The sequence below is a fragment of the Lucilia cuprina genome, chromosome 6 (assembly GCF_022045245.1).
Source record: "Lucilia cuprina isolate Lc7/37 chromosome 6, ASM2204524v1, whole genome shotgun sequence".
In the NCBI taxonomy this organism is placed as follows: Eukaryota; Metazoa; Arthropoda; class Insecta; order Diptera; family Calliphoridae; genus Lucilia; species Lucilia cuprina.
Genome location: NC_060954.1, coordinates 49,213,127 through 49,231,589, shown reverse-complemented (window position 1 = coordinate 49,231,589; position 18,463 = coordinate 49,213,127). Strand labels below are relative to the sequence as shown.

Here is an 18,463-nt window from a genome sequence, read left to right as displayed (position 1 = left end):
CATATTTGTTTTAAGCATTTTAAGTTAAGTTTTGTTTTTAACAATTTATAAAATATTTTAAATATCTTTAGGTGTTTTTTTTTTCTTACTTTTGCAATGTTACAATTTATTAAAATATGTCTTTTTGATGGATTATTTTTTTTTATAATTTACTTGGTAAAATTATTTACTTTTTTATTTTGACGGTAGAAAAAATATATTTTATTTGTTTGTTTTTAATTAATTATTTTTTGGTGAATTGTATTGTTGTACTGTTTACACAGGTTATTCATTTATTTGTTTTCATTTGCTTTGTTTTAAAAACTATTTGTTTAATAAATTAATTAATTATCACTTAATTTGTATTGTGGTACTTTTGTTTTTAGTTTAAGTTAAATTACTTTTATAATTTCATTGTCCCTGTTATTGATTAAAATAAAAAGGAACTCTTAATGTATATGAAAATAAATTACAAACTACAAAAATTTTGTTTTTTTTTAATAATAATAATTAAAATTAATATTTGGCAAAATGTAGTTGTCTAAGATCTAAAGCAATAAATAAATTAGTAAGATTTTAGTTTTAAATGTAATTTAATTAGTTTTGAAAAACCCTTTAGTGGAATTATCCCGTCTTATTTCGCTTCTAAATGTGTATCTTTTCATGGGCTATTAATGCATAACGTCGTTTTGTATTAAAATTACATAATGAACATTGAAATGTTAGATTATTGGGACTATTGCGACACTCATATCTCATATGACGATTTAGACATCCTTTTGTTTTATACGATTTTGAACAAAAATCACATTTATTTGGTCGATTTGTGTTCGTTTTTTTTTGTCTAAATTTTCTCTGCCATCATAGAAATGTGGTGGCAAGTGTAGGGCTGTTGCCCACTTAATTAGTGGATCTAGAAAAAAATATTATTAGAGAGAAAAAATTCGTTCAATTCTTAAAAATAAAATTTTTTTATTTGTGAAACTGATATGTTGTCACGATTGATTTTTAATCAAGAATGATCAAGATTATAAAATGATCTTCAGTCAAATCTATGAATTGATCAGCTGACAAGACCATGGTCAAAACTATAGAATGATCAATAGTGAAGAATGTAGACAGATCAATAGTCAACACTACAGAAGATTAGTAGATTATAAACTGATTGTTAGTCAAGATTGTAGACTGATCTATTGTCAAAACTATAAACAGTTTTATAGCCAAGACAACAGACTGTTGAAAAAAGTCAAGACAATAAACTGATCGGTAATCCAGACCATACTGACAAGACTGATCTATAGTCAAGACTACACACTGATCTATAGTCAGTACTATATACTGATCTAAAAGCAAATTTTGATAACGATCTAAAGACTGTAAACTGATCTATAGTTAAGACTACAGACTGATCTAAAGTCAAGACTATGGGCCGAGCTATAGTCAAGACTATATACTGATCTAGTCAAGACTATAGACTGATCTACAATTAAGACACAAACTATAGTCTATAGTCAATATTATAGACTGAACTATAGTTAAGACTATAGACTGATTTATAGACAGGACTGTAGACTGATCTATAGTCAAGACTAAAGACTAATCTATAGTCAAGAGTAAATACTGATCTATAGTCAAGACTAAAGAGTGATCAATAGTCAATACTATAAACAGGTCTTTGTCAAGAATATAGATTGATCTACAGTCAAGACTGTGGACTGATCTACAGTCAAGACTATTGACTGATCTACAGTCTATAGTCAATACTGTAGACTGATCCATAGTCAAGACTGTAAACTGATCTAGAATCAAGACTTTAGACTGATTTATAGGCAAGAGTATAGATTGATCTATAGTCTAGATCACTGACTGATCTATAGTCAAGCATATAGACTGTAAACTAATCTATAGTCAAGACTAATGACTGAACTATAGACTGATCTATAGCCTCATCTATAGTCAAAACAGTAAACTGATCTACCGTCAAGACTTTACACTGATCTATAGGCAAAACTATATATCGATATATACTGAAGACTATAGATTAATCAATAGTAAAGATTGATCCATAGTCAGGACTTTAGCCTAATCTATAGTCAAGTTTACAAACTGATCTATAGGCAAACCTATAAACTGGATCTTTTAAAAAAAGTTTTAATCAATAACAACAATTTGTTTTTAGTAAAAACTATAGAAATATTATACAACCACTAACAGAGTTGGACTAAACAATTACAATGACTTTTCAAATAGAGAGAAAGAGTGAGAGTAATACACATTTAGTTAAAGAAAACTTTTAGTAAGTAGGTTGACGGATACAATTACGGGCTAAACTTAAGTAAAAATTTAGGTTTTAAGTTTGTATAAAAATAGTAGAATATAATAAATAATTTATATTTAAAATAAGATTTTATATAAAAGTAATAATTTGAAAAGAAAAAAAATTAATCTTTCATTTCTTAAGTACAAATATTTGAACCTGAGACGACTAGATTTTGTTGTTATAATTAAATATATAAATATTTTAGTAATTTGTTTTTTTTTTTTGGTATTAATACTTAGGAATGTTTTGTTTTTTTTTTGTGGTTGTAAATTATAGAGAAAATAGTAGTTAATAATATTTTAAATAATTTTAATTGTTTTTTGTTTAAATTTTTAACTTAAATGCTACAAATTTTAGGAAAAAATATTATAATTTTAGTTTTTTGTTTTTTGAAAAAAAAATCTAATTTATTTATAAAATAGCTTTAATGCGGCTTTAGAAATTTGAATTTTAAATTAAAACTTAAAGTTGAGAAGGTGTTTGTGTGTGTGTGTGTATTTGAGAACAGGGTTATGTGTGTTGAATATGAATTTTAAAATAAATTTTATATTTCTTGCTGTTGTTGTTGTAGTGTTTCTGGTGCGCAATTGTATAAAATTAACATAAAATTTTATATTTTTAAAGAAAGTAAATCTATTAAAAAATGTAAATTTTATGCAAACTAAATGTTTAAAAATAAAATTTACATAAAATATAAAAATATATGCAAAGAATACAAAATTAAGGCAGAGAGAAGAGCAAGCCAGCAAACTGCTTTACGAAATAGAACAAAAAAAAAAACAAAAAAAAATTATTATGGAATTATATGCAAATTTTTTTTGAAACGCACAGTATTAAACACACACAGATAGATAGACCTGACAGAAATGCTTAATAAATAAAAAAAAATTGTATTGTATTTTGGTTTTTTTTTTCTGTACAAAACTCTTGGTGTTAGTTTAAGTAATAGATTTGAAATTGAAATCGTTGAGTATTAAACAAACATAAAGCAAGAAATCAGTTGATAACAAATATTTTAAGATACAGCACAACACGCAATCTGTTGTTTTCAATTAAAACTAAAGCCGGCTTTTAAAAAACTTAAATAAATTTGATTTTTTTCTTTTTTTTTTTTTTCTTCGACAAAATTATACTTTTTTCTTTAAAATCAATTCACCAAAAAAAGCAATACATATTTATATTAATTATTAAATAATTTCTTAATAAATATCATAAAAGAGCGTAATACAAATAATAGTAGTAGTTATTTTAAGGAAAAAAAGAATTAAAATTGTTTGTTTTCAAATATTAAACAAAAAAGAATCTATATTTATGATAAAAAGTGCTAATAGGGGATAGGAAAATGAATGAATGTTATAATGTAAAGTGTTTGACGAAATTACAAATGAAATGTATTGAAAAAAAGTGTAAAACTTGAACAAAATGGAAAATTTTTCTTTAAGATTTAAAGGAAAATAAATTTTCAAAATTAAGAATATCGAACAAGAAAAAATGCTTCCAAAATGTGTTTTTAGTTGCAAAATACAGTTAATACGATTCGTAAGCAATTTTTTTGAGAAAATATCAACTTTTTGAAATTTCGAAATTAAGTTCGAAAATTTTCGAACATGAAAAAATGCTTCCAAAATGTGTTTTCAGCATACGAAAAACAGTTAATACGATTTCTATGGAATTTTTTGAGAAAATATCAACTTTTTGAAATTTCGAAATTAAGTTCGAAAATTTTCGAACATGAAAAAATGCTTTCAAAATGTGTTTTCAGGTTACGAAAAACAGTTAATACTATTCCCATGGAATTTTTTGAGAAAAATTCAACTTTTTGAAATTTCGAAATTAAGTTCGAAAATTTTCGAACATGAAAAAATTACCACAAAATGTGTTTTTAGGCTACGAAATACAATTTAAATGAATCGAAAACATGTTTTGAAGAAAAATTTCACATTTTAAATTTCGAAATTAAGTTCGAAAATTTTCGAACATAATAAAATGTCGCAAAAATGCGATAATTTGATAAGAAATACAATGTATTAGATATAAATTAATAAATTTATGAAAAATTTTTAATTTTTAGAATTTCGAAATTAAGTTCGAAAATTTTCGAACATGCTTAAATGAGATTTTATGGATACGAAGTATAATCATTATGGTTCTTAAGCATTTTTCAATTAAAAAATCTAACTTTTTGGAATTTCGAAATTAAGTTCGAAAAATTTCAAACATACAAAAGTTGCTCGAATATGATTAAAAATTGTTGAGAATCTATTAAAATTTAAAAATATCATACAATTTTTATAATTTTTTAATAAAAATTAAGAATTTTGGAATTTCGAAATTAAGTTTAAACATTTTCGAACTTTTAAAAAAATAGAAAATTTTCAAGAATATTGACAATTTTTTTCCCTTTAAAATTCATTCATTTTCTTCTTCCGCCACAATTTAATTTCTTTTCAAAAGAAAACTTTTTTGTTTTTTTTTTCATATTTCTTTTCGACAAACAATTCATCTTTAAGCCGTTTCCATATGAGATTTTAAAGTATTTTGGAATTTCACAGCCAAGGGCAGGAATTCACGTTGCATTTTAGCAAAATGTGTTTTAATGTGTTTCGTTAAATTATCACTGCGCTTGGCAGCGTAATTACACGAAGGACATTGAAATACCGGACGTTCGGTGGTAAAGCGACATTCAAAACGACGATGACGTGAAAGGGATTTACGTGTTTTATATGATTTACCACATTGTTCGCATGAATGCTGATACCAGGTTAAGACAAAACCTAAAATGAGAATGTGAGTGGTAAAAATGAAGAAAGAAAGAAAAAGAGGAAGGAAGAATGAGAGAGAGAGGAAGGAGTAGCAGGAAATCAAAAGAGTTTTATGAAAAGGAAAGGATAGAATTTTTAAAAATAAAAAAACAATAACAAACCAAAAAGTAAAGAGAGAAAAAGAAATGTTTGATGAGTATTTTTTTGGAAATATTTTAAAATGAGTTTTTGTTGTTTTATCTATAAAATATATGGATTTTTCTTTTTAGCCATAAGAGAGTAACACTTGATGAAAGCAATGAGAAATATGAAGGAATTATGTTTTAAAACTAAACGATTATGAGAAAAATTATAAAACTAATTAATAACTACAACTACTTTAAAACTACTAGATAAATTTATAAAAAAAAATATTGAAAAACTATTGGTTTTACGTGCATTTGGTAATGAAATTAAACGAAAAAAAATAAATTTCAAATTTAAACTAAAAAAAAAGTTGACGAGAAATTTAAAAATAAAAAACAAATTTTGTAAAATTTAACTAAAACGGGGTTTGATATAAAATTTTGAAAATCTGAAATTTATTTATAACTTACAATTGTTTATTTTAACCAATTATGTTGTAAACTTTCGAAACTTTTTTTTAAATTTTTTTTCAAAAACAGAAAAAGAAGTAAATTTTGATCGATTTTTTTTTCTAATTTGAAGAATTAAAATAGTCAAAACTATAGTTTTATCTATAGAGTTGTCTATTCTAATCTAGCCTGTAGTTCTGTCTATAGACTAGTCCGTAGTCTTATCTATAGTCTAGTCTATAGTCTAGTATATAGTCTGGTCTATAGTCTAGTCTATATTCTAGCCTATAATCTAGTCTATAGTCTAGTCTATATTCTAGCCTATAATCTAGTCTATAGTCTAGTCTATAGTCTAGTCTATAGTCTAGTATATAGTCTAGTCTATAGTCTAGTCTATAGTCTATCCTATAGTCTAGTTTATAGTCTAGTCTATATTCTAGTCTATAGTCTAGTCTATAGTCTAGTCTATAGTCTAGTCTATAGTCTATAGTCTAGTCTATAGTCTAGTCTATAGTCTAGTCTATAGTCTAGTCTATAGTCTAGTCTATAGTCTAGTCTATAGTCTAGTCTATAGTCTAGTCTATAGTCTTGTCTATAGCCTAGTCTATAGTCTAGTCTATAGTCTTGTCTATAGTCTATAGTCTTGTCTATAGTCTATAGTCTTGTCTATAGTCTATAGTCTTGTCTATAGTCTATAGTCTTGTCTATAGTCTATAGTCTTGTCTATAGTCTTGTCTATAGTCTTGTTCATAGTTTAGTTCATAGTCTAGTCCTTAGCCTAATCTATAGTCTAGTCCATAATATTTCTAATATTTGACAATTTTGTTTTACTTTTTTTCTTAAAATTTAATACAAAACATTTTGTTGCTCTAGTTTTTTGAAAAAAAAACTGTTTTAAATATTAAAGTTAATTTTTACTTAAAATTAATAATACATGGCAAGAGGGACTTGACTTTTTTTTAAATTAGAAAAAATTAAGAAAAAATAATTTTTTTGTGGTAATAAAATAAATAATTAAATGTTTTTTTTATTTAAATACAAAAAAAACATACATACAATAATCAGACATTTACACACAAAAATTGTTTAAAATTATTTAGTTTTTGTTTTTTGTTCTTTTTCCATATAAATAATTAAGTTTTTTAATTTAAATAATTAAATTTGAGAAATTCGTTGTTATAAAATTTTAAATTTTGTTTTTTTTTTGTGTAGAATAAATAACAAATTTAGGTTTTTTTTGTGAGAAAGAAAATTTTATATATAACTAAGGTTTATAAAGAGTATAATTAAGGTTTTTGGTTTAATAAAAACTCTGGTATACAATAAGTTATTTGGTTGTGTGATTTTTTTTCTTTTTTGGTTTATAAAAAATAATTTATTTCTTTTAATTAAAAGAAATAATTATTTAAAAAATTATTTATAAAAAAAAGTATAAAATATTTTGAGTATTTGGAATGTGTTTTAGTTTTTATAAAATGTTAAATAAATATAAAAATTATTAAACTTAAAAACTAATGATACTTTTTGGTTTTTTTTTTGTTAAAATTTTAAATAAAAACGGAATGTTTGTTTTGCTTTTGTTTTTGTTTTTTTTTTAGTTAAGCAACAGAACAAAAAAAGAGATCCTAATTTGTTAAATTATAAACAAATTTTGTTTTTTTTTTGTGTTAAATATTTGGTTTGTTAAGAAAAATTAAACTTAGAGACTAATAAAAAAAAATATGTGAAAACTCGTACTCGAGCTTAGAAGTATAACTTAATAATTATAAATAATTGTTTGCAAAAATAAAAAATAAAAGAGAAAAGTCAAATAAATAAAATTAAATCTTAAAAACTAAAAATATTGTATAAAAATTTAAAAATAAGAGAAAAATATTTGGTTGTTTGTTTGTTTTTTTAATTATTTTTATAAGCAAATGGCATGGTATTCATTAAACGTTCTTTGAGCAATGAATTCGATATGAGTTGTAAGCTTAGCTTCATTTTCCACTCATCGTCTAACATGTTGAGGGCCCCACCTGTTGGGCTCATTGTCTTATTGGGTGTTAAAGGTTCTGCTTTAATAAAAGAGGCTTCATTTGTTGTATTGGCTCCTGCTGTATTTGTTGCTGTTGTTGTTGTCATAGTGCTTTGATTTTCGGCCACATTTTCTGTATCCTCATGGGATTGTGATGGTGGCGGTGGTGGTGTTGTTATGTTGCTGCTGTTTTGCTGTAAATTATTATTATGAGCTGCTGCTTGAGCAGCTGCAGCTGCTGCTTCTAAAAGTATTTTAGCATCTTTTTCCTCAACATGTGCGGCTGCTGCCGAAATGGCTGTTATAGCTCCTGTTAAGCCATAAGTAGGCATGGGCATTATATGTGAGGGTGGTATGGGTGAAGTACCCGCTGTTCCGCCACCATTACAATCACTGCCACTATCTCCACTAGTCATGTGAGAGGGACTTGCCGAACCCATATTCAACTGATGATGTATATGATGATGATGTTGTTGTTGTTGATGCATTTGTGTTGGTTCATGTTCATAGTTCTCTTTACGCATGGTAAGATTTTCGGGTAAACCATTATCACAGTTAACTAAATTAACATGATTAAGCGTAGCAACTCCTCCTAATACTCCTCCTTCACCATCATCCTTATGAGCTAAAGTATTGTTGCGATTTGAATTGCCAGTAGTTTGTTGAGCTATAGCTGGTGGTATACCATGTTTAGAGGTTAAATGACGTACCATATGATATTTACGGCGAAAACGTGAAGGACAAAGATCACAGCTAAAACGAGGCGGTATGCCTATACATTCATCTCTCATGTGACGTTGTAAATGACGTTTACGTAAATAAGATTTACCACAAACAGCACAGGGAAAACGTTCAGTAGAACCATTGGCAGCAACACCACCACCACCCTCCATTAATGAATTATTAAATTTATAATGTTCATTAATTTTTAAATAATTACCACCTTCTATCATGGATTGTGAAAATTTATAGGAAATATCTTCTTTTTTGTTAAAAAAGGAATTTATAAAAATTAATTTAAATATTTTTTTTAAAATAAAAGTAAAGATGAAAATCAATAAAATGTGTTATTTACAAAATGAGTTTTTTTTTGGATGATGAATTAATGATTTTGGCCACACACATCATGTTAAAAGTTTGTTATATGGTAGTGATGATGAAATTTGATGATTTGTTGGTTGTTTGTTAAGTTTGTGTTTTTTGTTTGTTTGGGAGTTTTGAGGGAGGTTGTTATTTTGTAAATGAAAAGAAACAAAAAGAAAAAAATGAAAAGAAAAATAAATCATAATACTCAAAATCATATGTTTGTAGTTATATAGTTTTATATAGAATACGCTTTTGGCAAATTTTTTTTTTAACAAATTCTTTTTTTTATAAAAATAAACTTAATAGCTTAAAAATTAAATTAAATTATTTGTTTAAAGAGGATTTGGTTTTGTTAAATGTATACAAAATCTAAACTAAAACTACATTTTACAATTCTAATAAAATATAACAAAAAAAAAATACTACTTACAAAAACTTAAGACAATTTTCTTTATCAATTAAACAAAATTTATCAAAGGTTTAACAAAAAAAAGATCTGGACCACAGTAAAATCTACAGTTTAGTCTATAGTTTAGTTTACATTCAAGTCTCCAATCTAGTCTAGTGTTGTCTATAGTCTAAACTGTAATCCTGTTCATATTTTAACTAGTCAACAGTCTGGTCTTTAATCTAATCTATAGTTTAGTGTTTAGTTAAGTCATTAGTTCAGTTAAAGTCTAGTTTACATCCTAGTCTAGTGTTGTGTATAGTCTAGGTGATAGTTATCTGTTATCTTTACTTTAGTCCGTAGTCCATTCTTTAGTCTAGTCTAAAATCTTGTCTATAATCTAGTCTATAGTCTAGTGTATAGTCTAGCCTATAGTCTAGTCTATATTTCAGTATACAGTCTAGTCTAAAGTCTAGTCTATAGTCGGGTCTATAATCTACAATCTAGTATATAGTCTAATCTAGTCTACAATCTAGTATATATTCTCGTTTATAGTCAAGTCTACAGTCTAGTCTTTAAACTAGTCTATACTCTAGTATACAGTCTAGTCTATAGCCTAGTCAATAGTCTAGTATATTTTCAAGTCTATAAGCTAGTCTATAGTCTAATCTATGGTCTAGTCTATAGACAAGTCTATAGTCTAGTCTATAGTCTAGTCTATAGTCTAGTCTATAGTCAAGTCTATAGTCAAAGTCTATAGTCAAGTCTATAGTCAAGTCTATAGTCAAGTCTATAGTCTAGTCTATAGTCTAGCCTATAGTCAAGTCTATAGTCAAGTCTATAGTCAAGTCTATAGCCAAGTCTATAGTCAAGTCTGCAGTCTAGTCTTTATTTCAGTTAATAGTCTAGTCTTTAGTCTATAGTCTATCTCGTAGTCTAAGCAATAGTTTGAACTATAGTCTAGTCTAGTTTATTGTCTGGACTATAGTCTTGTCTTGTCTATTGTCTAGAGTAGTTTTTATTCTAGACACAAGTCTAGTCTATATTTAGGGCAACAATTTTGATCAAAATATTCTTTTAAACTTTAATAAACTTAGCAACATATTGCTAGAAATAAAAATAAATGATTTTTAATGTTTAATTTAAAAATTTGCTTTAAAATTCATTGCAAATCTTTTGCAGAATGTAAAAATTTATAAAACTCTTAATTAAAAGAGTTTCAATATTCATATATAAGCTAAGCAACATGTTGCTGAAACTTAAAAATGTCTAAAACAATGATAAGAAAGTAATAATATTCCTTAAGAGGTTGCGGTGCTAAAATTATAAAGAATTTGTTTTTAAACGAAAATTATAATAAATGGCTGTAAAAATACACAAATTTCTTTACTTTAGCAACATGTTGCGAAAAAATTCTTTAGCAACAAATGTTTAGAAACACAGAAATTGTTTGTATAAAACAAAAACTTGGATTATATAAAGTTTAATAACCAAAAAAATGGAAAGTTTGTTTTAAGATAAAAAACATTTAGCGACAACATGTTGCAGCAACAAATGAAAGTCGTTTAGGTTGAGTTATTAATCATAGTTGTTAAACTACATTTTTCATTACAGAAGTAAATTATTTAAAAATGAAAGTTTGTTTAAAAATTTAAAACTTAAAATGTTAAACAAATAACAGCAACATGTTGCAGCAACATGATATAACCTTAAAACATGAGTTATATCAATAAAATGTTAAGTAGTGAAATAAATTTTTAATAAATTTAACAAATTGCTAAAAAAAAAATTGTTTAACAAATTTTAAAACTAAAGACATAAAATCAATAACAGCAACATGTTGCAGCAACAAAATTAGGTCTTAATTGTTAAGTCAAATAGATAATTAAGGAAATAAATTATTATTAAAAGTATATTACTTAAAAATGTTTATGTGTTTTGTAAATTAAAACTTAAAATGTTAAACTTGTAACAGCAACATGTTGCTGCAACAAAATATGGTCTTTAAAGTGTAACTTGATAAAGAAAATTGTCTAATATTTTTTGCTTAACAAAATATTTCAAACTAGGAAAATGTTTTACTAAATTATATAAAAATTTAACTAAACTAAAACTATTTAATAATTTATTCAAATTTTTACTTTAAAATTTAACTAAAAACTACCGTTTAATTTACTAAATATAAAGATATTTTAAATACAAATATTATTATTGTTATTACAAAGAAACAACACAACATTTAGTTTAGTTTTTTTTATAATATTTTTAATATACATTTCTTATTTTAAAAGAAATTTCTTGTAAATTTCTTTAACTCTTCCCTTTTTTTTCTTTTAATCAACATCTATATTATGCATACGTTTGGCATGTTTTCTTAAAGTAGTTAAATAATAAAAACGTATCGAACATAATGAGCAAATATGTTGAGGATCTTTATGACATTCAACACGTTGATGACGCAATAAACTATTATAAGTTTGATATGATTTATGAGGACATTTATCACAAACATATTTTGAATTTGTTTTTGTATTAGCCCTAACAGTTAGTAGGGGTATAGTGGTATAATCTAATTGTATAGATTTATTTAAACGTCGAGATTTTCTAGTATTACTATTAGAAGGATTAAAGGTTGATGTTAGAAATGTTGTCGATGATGATGATGATGATGATGTTGTTGTTGTTGAGGAAGTCGGTGGTGGCAGTGTTGAGTTTGCTGCCAATGTTTGCTGTGTTCCGGTGGGTAATGTTGTTAGTAATAATGTTGTTGTTGTTGTTGATGATGAGCATGATGTCGGTGGTGGTGGTGGTGCTGTTAACATTAAGTCTTGTTCACTTTTGATAAAAAATACAGCACCTATATATGGTTTATAATAAAACAACAAAAAATTTTCCATAATACAAAACGTAAAGAGGAGAGGGAGGGAAAAAGAGAATAAAAAGAGCAAAAAAACATATTTGCAAAATATCGATCATACAATTTCTAGTTAATATTTAACAATATTTTCATTATAATAAACTTTATATTAAAATAAAAATTACAAAAAAAAATTATAAAAAATAATTTAAATAAAACTTTAAAAATCTGCTTTTATAGAAAAAGAATAACAACATATGTTTTTAATGTTAATTTAATTTTAAACTTTTTTGGGGAAAATTTTATTTTAATGTTTTTTTATTTAATTATAATATTTTTAAGAAATTTATATATTTTTTATTAAACATTAAATATTTTAAATATTTATTATATATATTACACAATTATTTTTTTATATATATTACACAACTAAAGTTTTAAAGTTAATAACTTCTACAATATAAACAAATATTTTACAGTTTAAGTTTTAAATTTATAGTTTAATTATAAAAAGAAAAAAATAAAAAAATAAAAATATAAAAAAATTACAAAAAAAATCTTAAAAAATTTTCTAAAACTACCAAGAAAAAAATGCCTTAAAATGTTTTAAAGAAAAAAATTAACGCTCCAAATTCTTTAGAGTATTTGGCACACATATTAGGAATGATTAATTGTATGATCAGAACCCAAATTTAAAAAAAAAAACATGTCAATGCCAAATATTATTCATTTATAAGCAAAAGAAAAAAACTAAATTAAAAGTAAAAAAACCTTATAAAAACATCATTATAAGGATCTTATATGATCATGATCATGTAAAATTGTTTTTTATTTTTATGTTTTCCTTAAAGAAGTCACTCATAATCGATCATTTTAGCTTAATTTCATGATCATAATATATTGTAGAAAAGAATGTTTAAAAGATCACTAAAGATCAACAAAAGTAACTTAATTGTTCATGATCGCATACGTAATCATGATCGTGTTCATTTCTTTTAAACAAGTTAAACGTTATCGATCATATTAGCTTAATTGATTGATCATAATATATTCTAGATAAGAATCCCCAAACGATCACTAAAGATCACCAAAAGGATCTTAAGTGTTCATGATCGTTTAAAATTGTTGGTTATATTCCATTTTTTAAAAAAGTAGTCATTCGTTAGCGATCATTTTAGCTCAAGCTCACGATCATAATATGATCTAGATAAGAAAACTTTAACGATCATGTATGCCTTCATTAGGCAGGATCACTAAAGACAACCATAAGGATCATAGGTCTTCATGATCATGTAATATTCATGATCGTGTTCATTTCTTTTAAACAAGTTAAATGTTATCGATCATATTATCTTAATTGCACGATCATATTATGTTCTAGATAAGAAATCTAAAACGATCTCTTAAGATCACCAAAAGGATCTTGAGTGTTCATGATCGTTTAAAATTGTTGGTTGTATTCCATTTTTTTACAAAAAAAAACTAGTCATTCGTTGTCGATCATTTTAGCTTAAATCTCACGATCATAATAAGATCTAGATAAGAAAACTTTAACGATCATGTATGCCTTCATTAGGCTGAATCACTAAAAACAACCATAAGAATCTTATGTGTTTATGATCATGTGAAATTGTTAATTAATTTCCCTTTTTAAAACAATATCATTCTAGCTTAATGATCATGAACATAATAGGTTTTAGATAAGAAATTTAAAACGATCGTGTCTACTAAATCAAACGCTGATCTAGTGGCAAATACAGGATCATTTAAATTTTGATTTGAAACGATATTTTATACTTAAAATTAAGCTAAAATGTACTAGACTCGATCAATTTAACTCGATCGCGTAGATTTTAATACGGACCTGATCATTCATTTACATCACGATCAAAAACTATCAATAACGTTTTATGATTTTAATTAAATAAAGAAAGAAATTTTATTTTAAATAATAGGTTTTTATGTAAAAGAAAACATGTACTAAAGCCCAGCAATATGTTGCAAAGTTTCTCTAAATGTTTATCACAAATTTTCTTTGTTTTGTTTGTGTTTTAAGAAATTTTGTTTAAATAACTTTGGTTGTTCTTCATAAGCAACATGTTGTAGAGTACAAAATCAAGCGAGGATATTTAGCGACATGTTTAAAATAAAAAATATTTTAAAATATTTAATTTTAGTTAAAAATTAACAAAAAACCCGTTAGTAAAAACAAAATACAAGATCATTTTCAAAAATGTTTCCAAAACAGTATTAAAGTTATAACAATAAACATAAACATGTTGCTGGCAACATATTTTCAAAGTTTTAGTGAACCTGAGAGAAGTGTATAACGAAAACGTTTAAATTGATTGTTGTAAGTTTGCAAGCAATTGTTTTTAAATCATTTTTAAAAGAAAAACATTTTAGAATTAATATAAATTTGAACAGAAACATGTTGCTAGCAACATTAACTGAAAATTTTATTGTTCCCCCTTAAAAAAATATGTTAAAAACTATTAATTCATTCCTTTAGCTTTGAAAAATTCTTGTGTCAAACAAATGTTTGAGAATAGAAATGTTGTTTAAACAAATAAACATGTTGCTGGCAACATGTTTAAAAGGTTTTATTGGTCAACATTCAAATAAACTTTAAAAAACTTTTCATTTGAGCTTTTAGTTTATAAAAACTTGTATCAAATTCATGTTTAAAGCAAATTTAGTGTAAAGCTATAGCAATGTTTATAAACAAGTTGCTGGCAACATATTTCTTGAACTCATTAAATGTTCTAGACTTTTCCTTAAAACTTAAAAGATAAAAAGGATTATTTTGATTTTGTTAGTTAAGTTAAAGCAAATATTGAACTTTATTTTAAAAATAAAGAAACTTAGTGTTAGCAACATGTTGATGAAACATTTAAAGTAATTTATTATGTTAATTTAAACTTAAAAAAGTATATTTTAGCAAAATTTAAAAGAAAATTTTTGAACAAAATCTAAATATCATACAAATAAAACTTGGTGTCGGCAACATGTTTATAAACAATTTAAAAACATAAATTTCAATTTAAAAAAGCTTACTTTGGCAACATTGAAGAAAAAAATCTAAAAAATTACAAAATAAAACAAACGAATAGTAAAAAATAAATTGATTTTTAGTTTTAACTATTATGACAGAAAACAACATGTATCTAAACATTATTTGTTTACAGAAACTCTAGAAACACTTTTTAAGTTTTAAAATGTTTTAAAACTTTTCCCAACAAAAGTTTATTTAAAGAAAAAACCAACAAATGCTACTAACATAACAAGCAACATGTTGCGCAACAGAAAAACGAATGATACATTTCCTTAAGCATTATTTATATTCTGTTTATGGGTCATTTTCAAATGATGAGCCAACGAACAACGATAATAATATTTGGCATTGCAAATGGGACAAGTAAATTTGGGTTCTTTTTGGCATTCTACACGCAAATGACGTGAAAGATTACAACGCATTGTATAGGCTTTTGGACATTTGGGACATTTAAAAGCTGTCGTCGATGTTGTCTGATTACGCTTGGTACGAAAGCGTCGATGTTGATAATATGTTTCGGTGGTGGCTGTGTTGCCGCCGCCAACATTACTACGCCCTTTAGTAGAACGTTTTGCAGCAACCGGCGCTGACGTTATGCTGGTCAATGGTTGTAATAGATAATAGTCGTCATCATAGAATGCTGTAAAATTATAAAAAGTTGTATTTTTTGTTTGAATTTTTTCTATGTTTTTGTTCAACTCTAGGAGTTTTTTTTTTCTTTAAAATTTACAAAACAAACAAAAAAATGAGACAAAACTAAAAAGAGTAGTTTAGACTTTAAGGGGGAGGGGGCTGGGTGTTTGAGGGTGTTTGTCAAAGATTATCATTTTCTTAAACATGAAGTAATATTTTAACACAAGCGAGCGTAGGAAAATGGAGCGTTATGTTTTTTTCTTTAAACTTATAACTTAATTTTAAATTTTTTACAATTTTTGTTTGATGTTGTTTTTGTAATTTTTAGCACCTGTTTTAAATTTTGTTTAAGTTTATTTTTTTTTTGTAAAAAAAGTCTCTTTTTTAATTTACAAACAAAAAATTCTAAATTCAAAACTTATATAAGAACAATTTAATTGTTGTTTGGAATAAATGTTGCAGCAACAATGTTTATTTACATTTTCTTATTGTGTATGCCGTGTTTCTGACGCATGTGCAGTTTTAAATCATATTTCCAAGAACAGGAAAAGGAACAAAATTCACATTGAAATATAGTGGTATTTAGTTTCTTTGGCATTGCTATCAAGGATAACGAAGATGTAGAGGAGTTGTTGTTATTGTTGTTGTTGCTGTTGCTTAAGGAAGATAATGTTGCTAAAGAACCAACAGCAACACCACCACCAACATTACCAGCAACATTGTTGCTAAGATTTTTTAAACTTATGGCAGTAGATGAAGTAGAAGAGCAAGCTGCTGTTTTATTAGCTAATTTTGTAGTTTGTGTTAAGCAGGAAGTGTTAGAAGATGAAGAAGAACAACCGCCAGCGGTTTTTGTGTTTGTGGCAACGGAGGAGGAGGAACAGGAGGAGTTGGCATTGGGATTTACATGAGGCAATAACATGCTAGAACCTAAAAGATTAGCCAATTGAAAAGAGGCTGCAGCCGCTGCAGCAGCAGACATTTGACAATCATTACAATTATCACTAGGACAACAAGAAGAAGAGCTAGCTGAAGTTTTGCCAGGTAAACTTTTAGTACTGCTGCTGCTAGGATGTTGAGATGTTAACTGATTAACACACAAACCAGCAGTTTTGCTATTAAGATTCTGTTGTGCCAAATTATTGCTGTTCAAAGGTGACAATTGTGGTTGTTGAGCTAATGTTGTACAACATTTATAGATTTTATGTATAGTTAGCTCATTATCATATAAATCAGTTGCTGGTGTTGCTAATAAATTGGCCATATTTGTTGTACAATCTAAACTATTGCGACTAGTAGAGCGAGGTGTTAAGGTATTGTTGTTGGTGTTGTTGGTAATGCTGGTAGTGTTGGTGTTATTAACAGAGGAAGTTGAGGAAAGTGTTGCTGCAACATTTAAGCCGCTTGTTATTAAATTTGTTAAAGGTGCTTTTGTACTACTACTATTACTACTACTATTGCCACTAACACTTAAAGCTGTACAATTATGGCTAATGTTGCTGCTGCTGCTGTTATTAATGTTGTGCTTGTTGCTGTTTGCAGTCAATAATAGTTGTGGGTTATTGCTGTTGTTATTGTTGTTGCTGCTGCTGCTATGATGTTGCTGTGAAGTGGCTGCAGCTATAACAGCGGCTGCTGCTGAGGCTATATTGTATAAGGTCCTTAAATCTGCAAAACAAAGCCATGATGGATGGGTGTGCTACTTTTTTTGAGTTTTTTTTTTTGAAATTTCTTTTTGGATTGTTTTTGTTTTTTTCTTTCTTAAATAATTCAAACACATATAAAATAAACCATATTATAGAAATTATTGGTTTAATAAAACGAAAGTATATAACAGAGAAAAAAAGACAAGAAAATTAATTTGAAAAAAATTAAAAAAAAAAAGAAAAATGTGATTTTTCTTAGTTTTTTTCTTTAAGTGTAAAATGTCAAACAATATTTCAAGGTTAAACAGTTTTTGCTAAGCCTAAAATGTTTAAGCTTTTTTATATAGAAAGAAACCGATTTTTAAAGCCGCCATAACCTACACTCGCAAATTATTAAAGAACAAATATATATTTTTTTTACATAAAACACACCCATAAATAAATTAACCCCAAAATAAATATTATTATAAATAAAATGGATAAATTATAAAATAATTTTCAAATAATTTTAAAATAAAACATATGATTAAACACAAATTGTTGTAAAATAAACTTAAATTTTTTTTAAAATAAATTTAACAAAGAAATTAAAGAATAATAATTATTTTTTAAACAGAGAAAGAGAAAAAAACACACAGAAACATGCAAAAGTAAAACCCCTTTAGTTTAAGTTTAAAAAATTTTTAAAAAAATCTAACTTCCTAAATGAACACATTAAAACAAACTTTTGTTTAAGTTTTAAATTTATTATTGAGATATTTGTTGTTGTTGTTTAATAGAAAAATTCTTAAAAAAACCTAAAAAAAAATTACATAAAATTGTTAGTTTTTTCCATAGTAAGCCATTAAAAAAAAAAACCTTTTTCCATTTGTTTAAAAAACTAAATGCACTTTTTTAAAAAATTAATCTCAAAAATTTTATAAAGAAAAATTTATAAAAAAAAATTAGAAAAAAATATTTAATTAAAAACAAAAACTAAAATTAAATATTAAAAAATACCAGAAATTAAAGAAAAAATTTTTAAAAATATTTTAATATTATTAATAAAAAATAGCAAACAAAAATTATAGAAAAATGTATAATTTGTGTATAAAATAAATCTTTGGTTAATTTGTTTAGTATTTTGTTGCTTATAATAGTTTTTC

The 18,463-nt window shown here is 25.7% G+C and overlaps 1 protein-coding gene across 10 annotated transcripts in view; it reads right to left on the bottom strand.

The window, feature by feature from the left end:
• LOC111685995 (longitudinals lacking protein, isoforms F/I/K/T) overlaps positions 1-18,463 on the bottom strand; it is a 171,437-nt gene that overhangs the window by 119,120 nt on the left and 33,854 nt on the right. The window contains exon 6 of one of the 10 annotated variants that reach the window (XM_046955535.1): positions 7,500-8,635. The exons of 7 other annotated variants lie outside the window; for them this stretch is intronic. In XM_046955535.1, the coding sequence (XP_046811491.1) occupies positions 7,533-8,635 (1,103 nt within the window). In that variant the 3' untranslated portion in view covers positions 7,500-7,532. Of the gene's footprint in view, positions 1-7,499; positions 8,636-16,094; positions 17,341-18,463 lie in introns of those variants that run through there. 2 more of the 10 variants (XM_046955536.1, XM_046955534.1) reach the window with 2 other exon arrangements.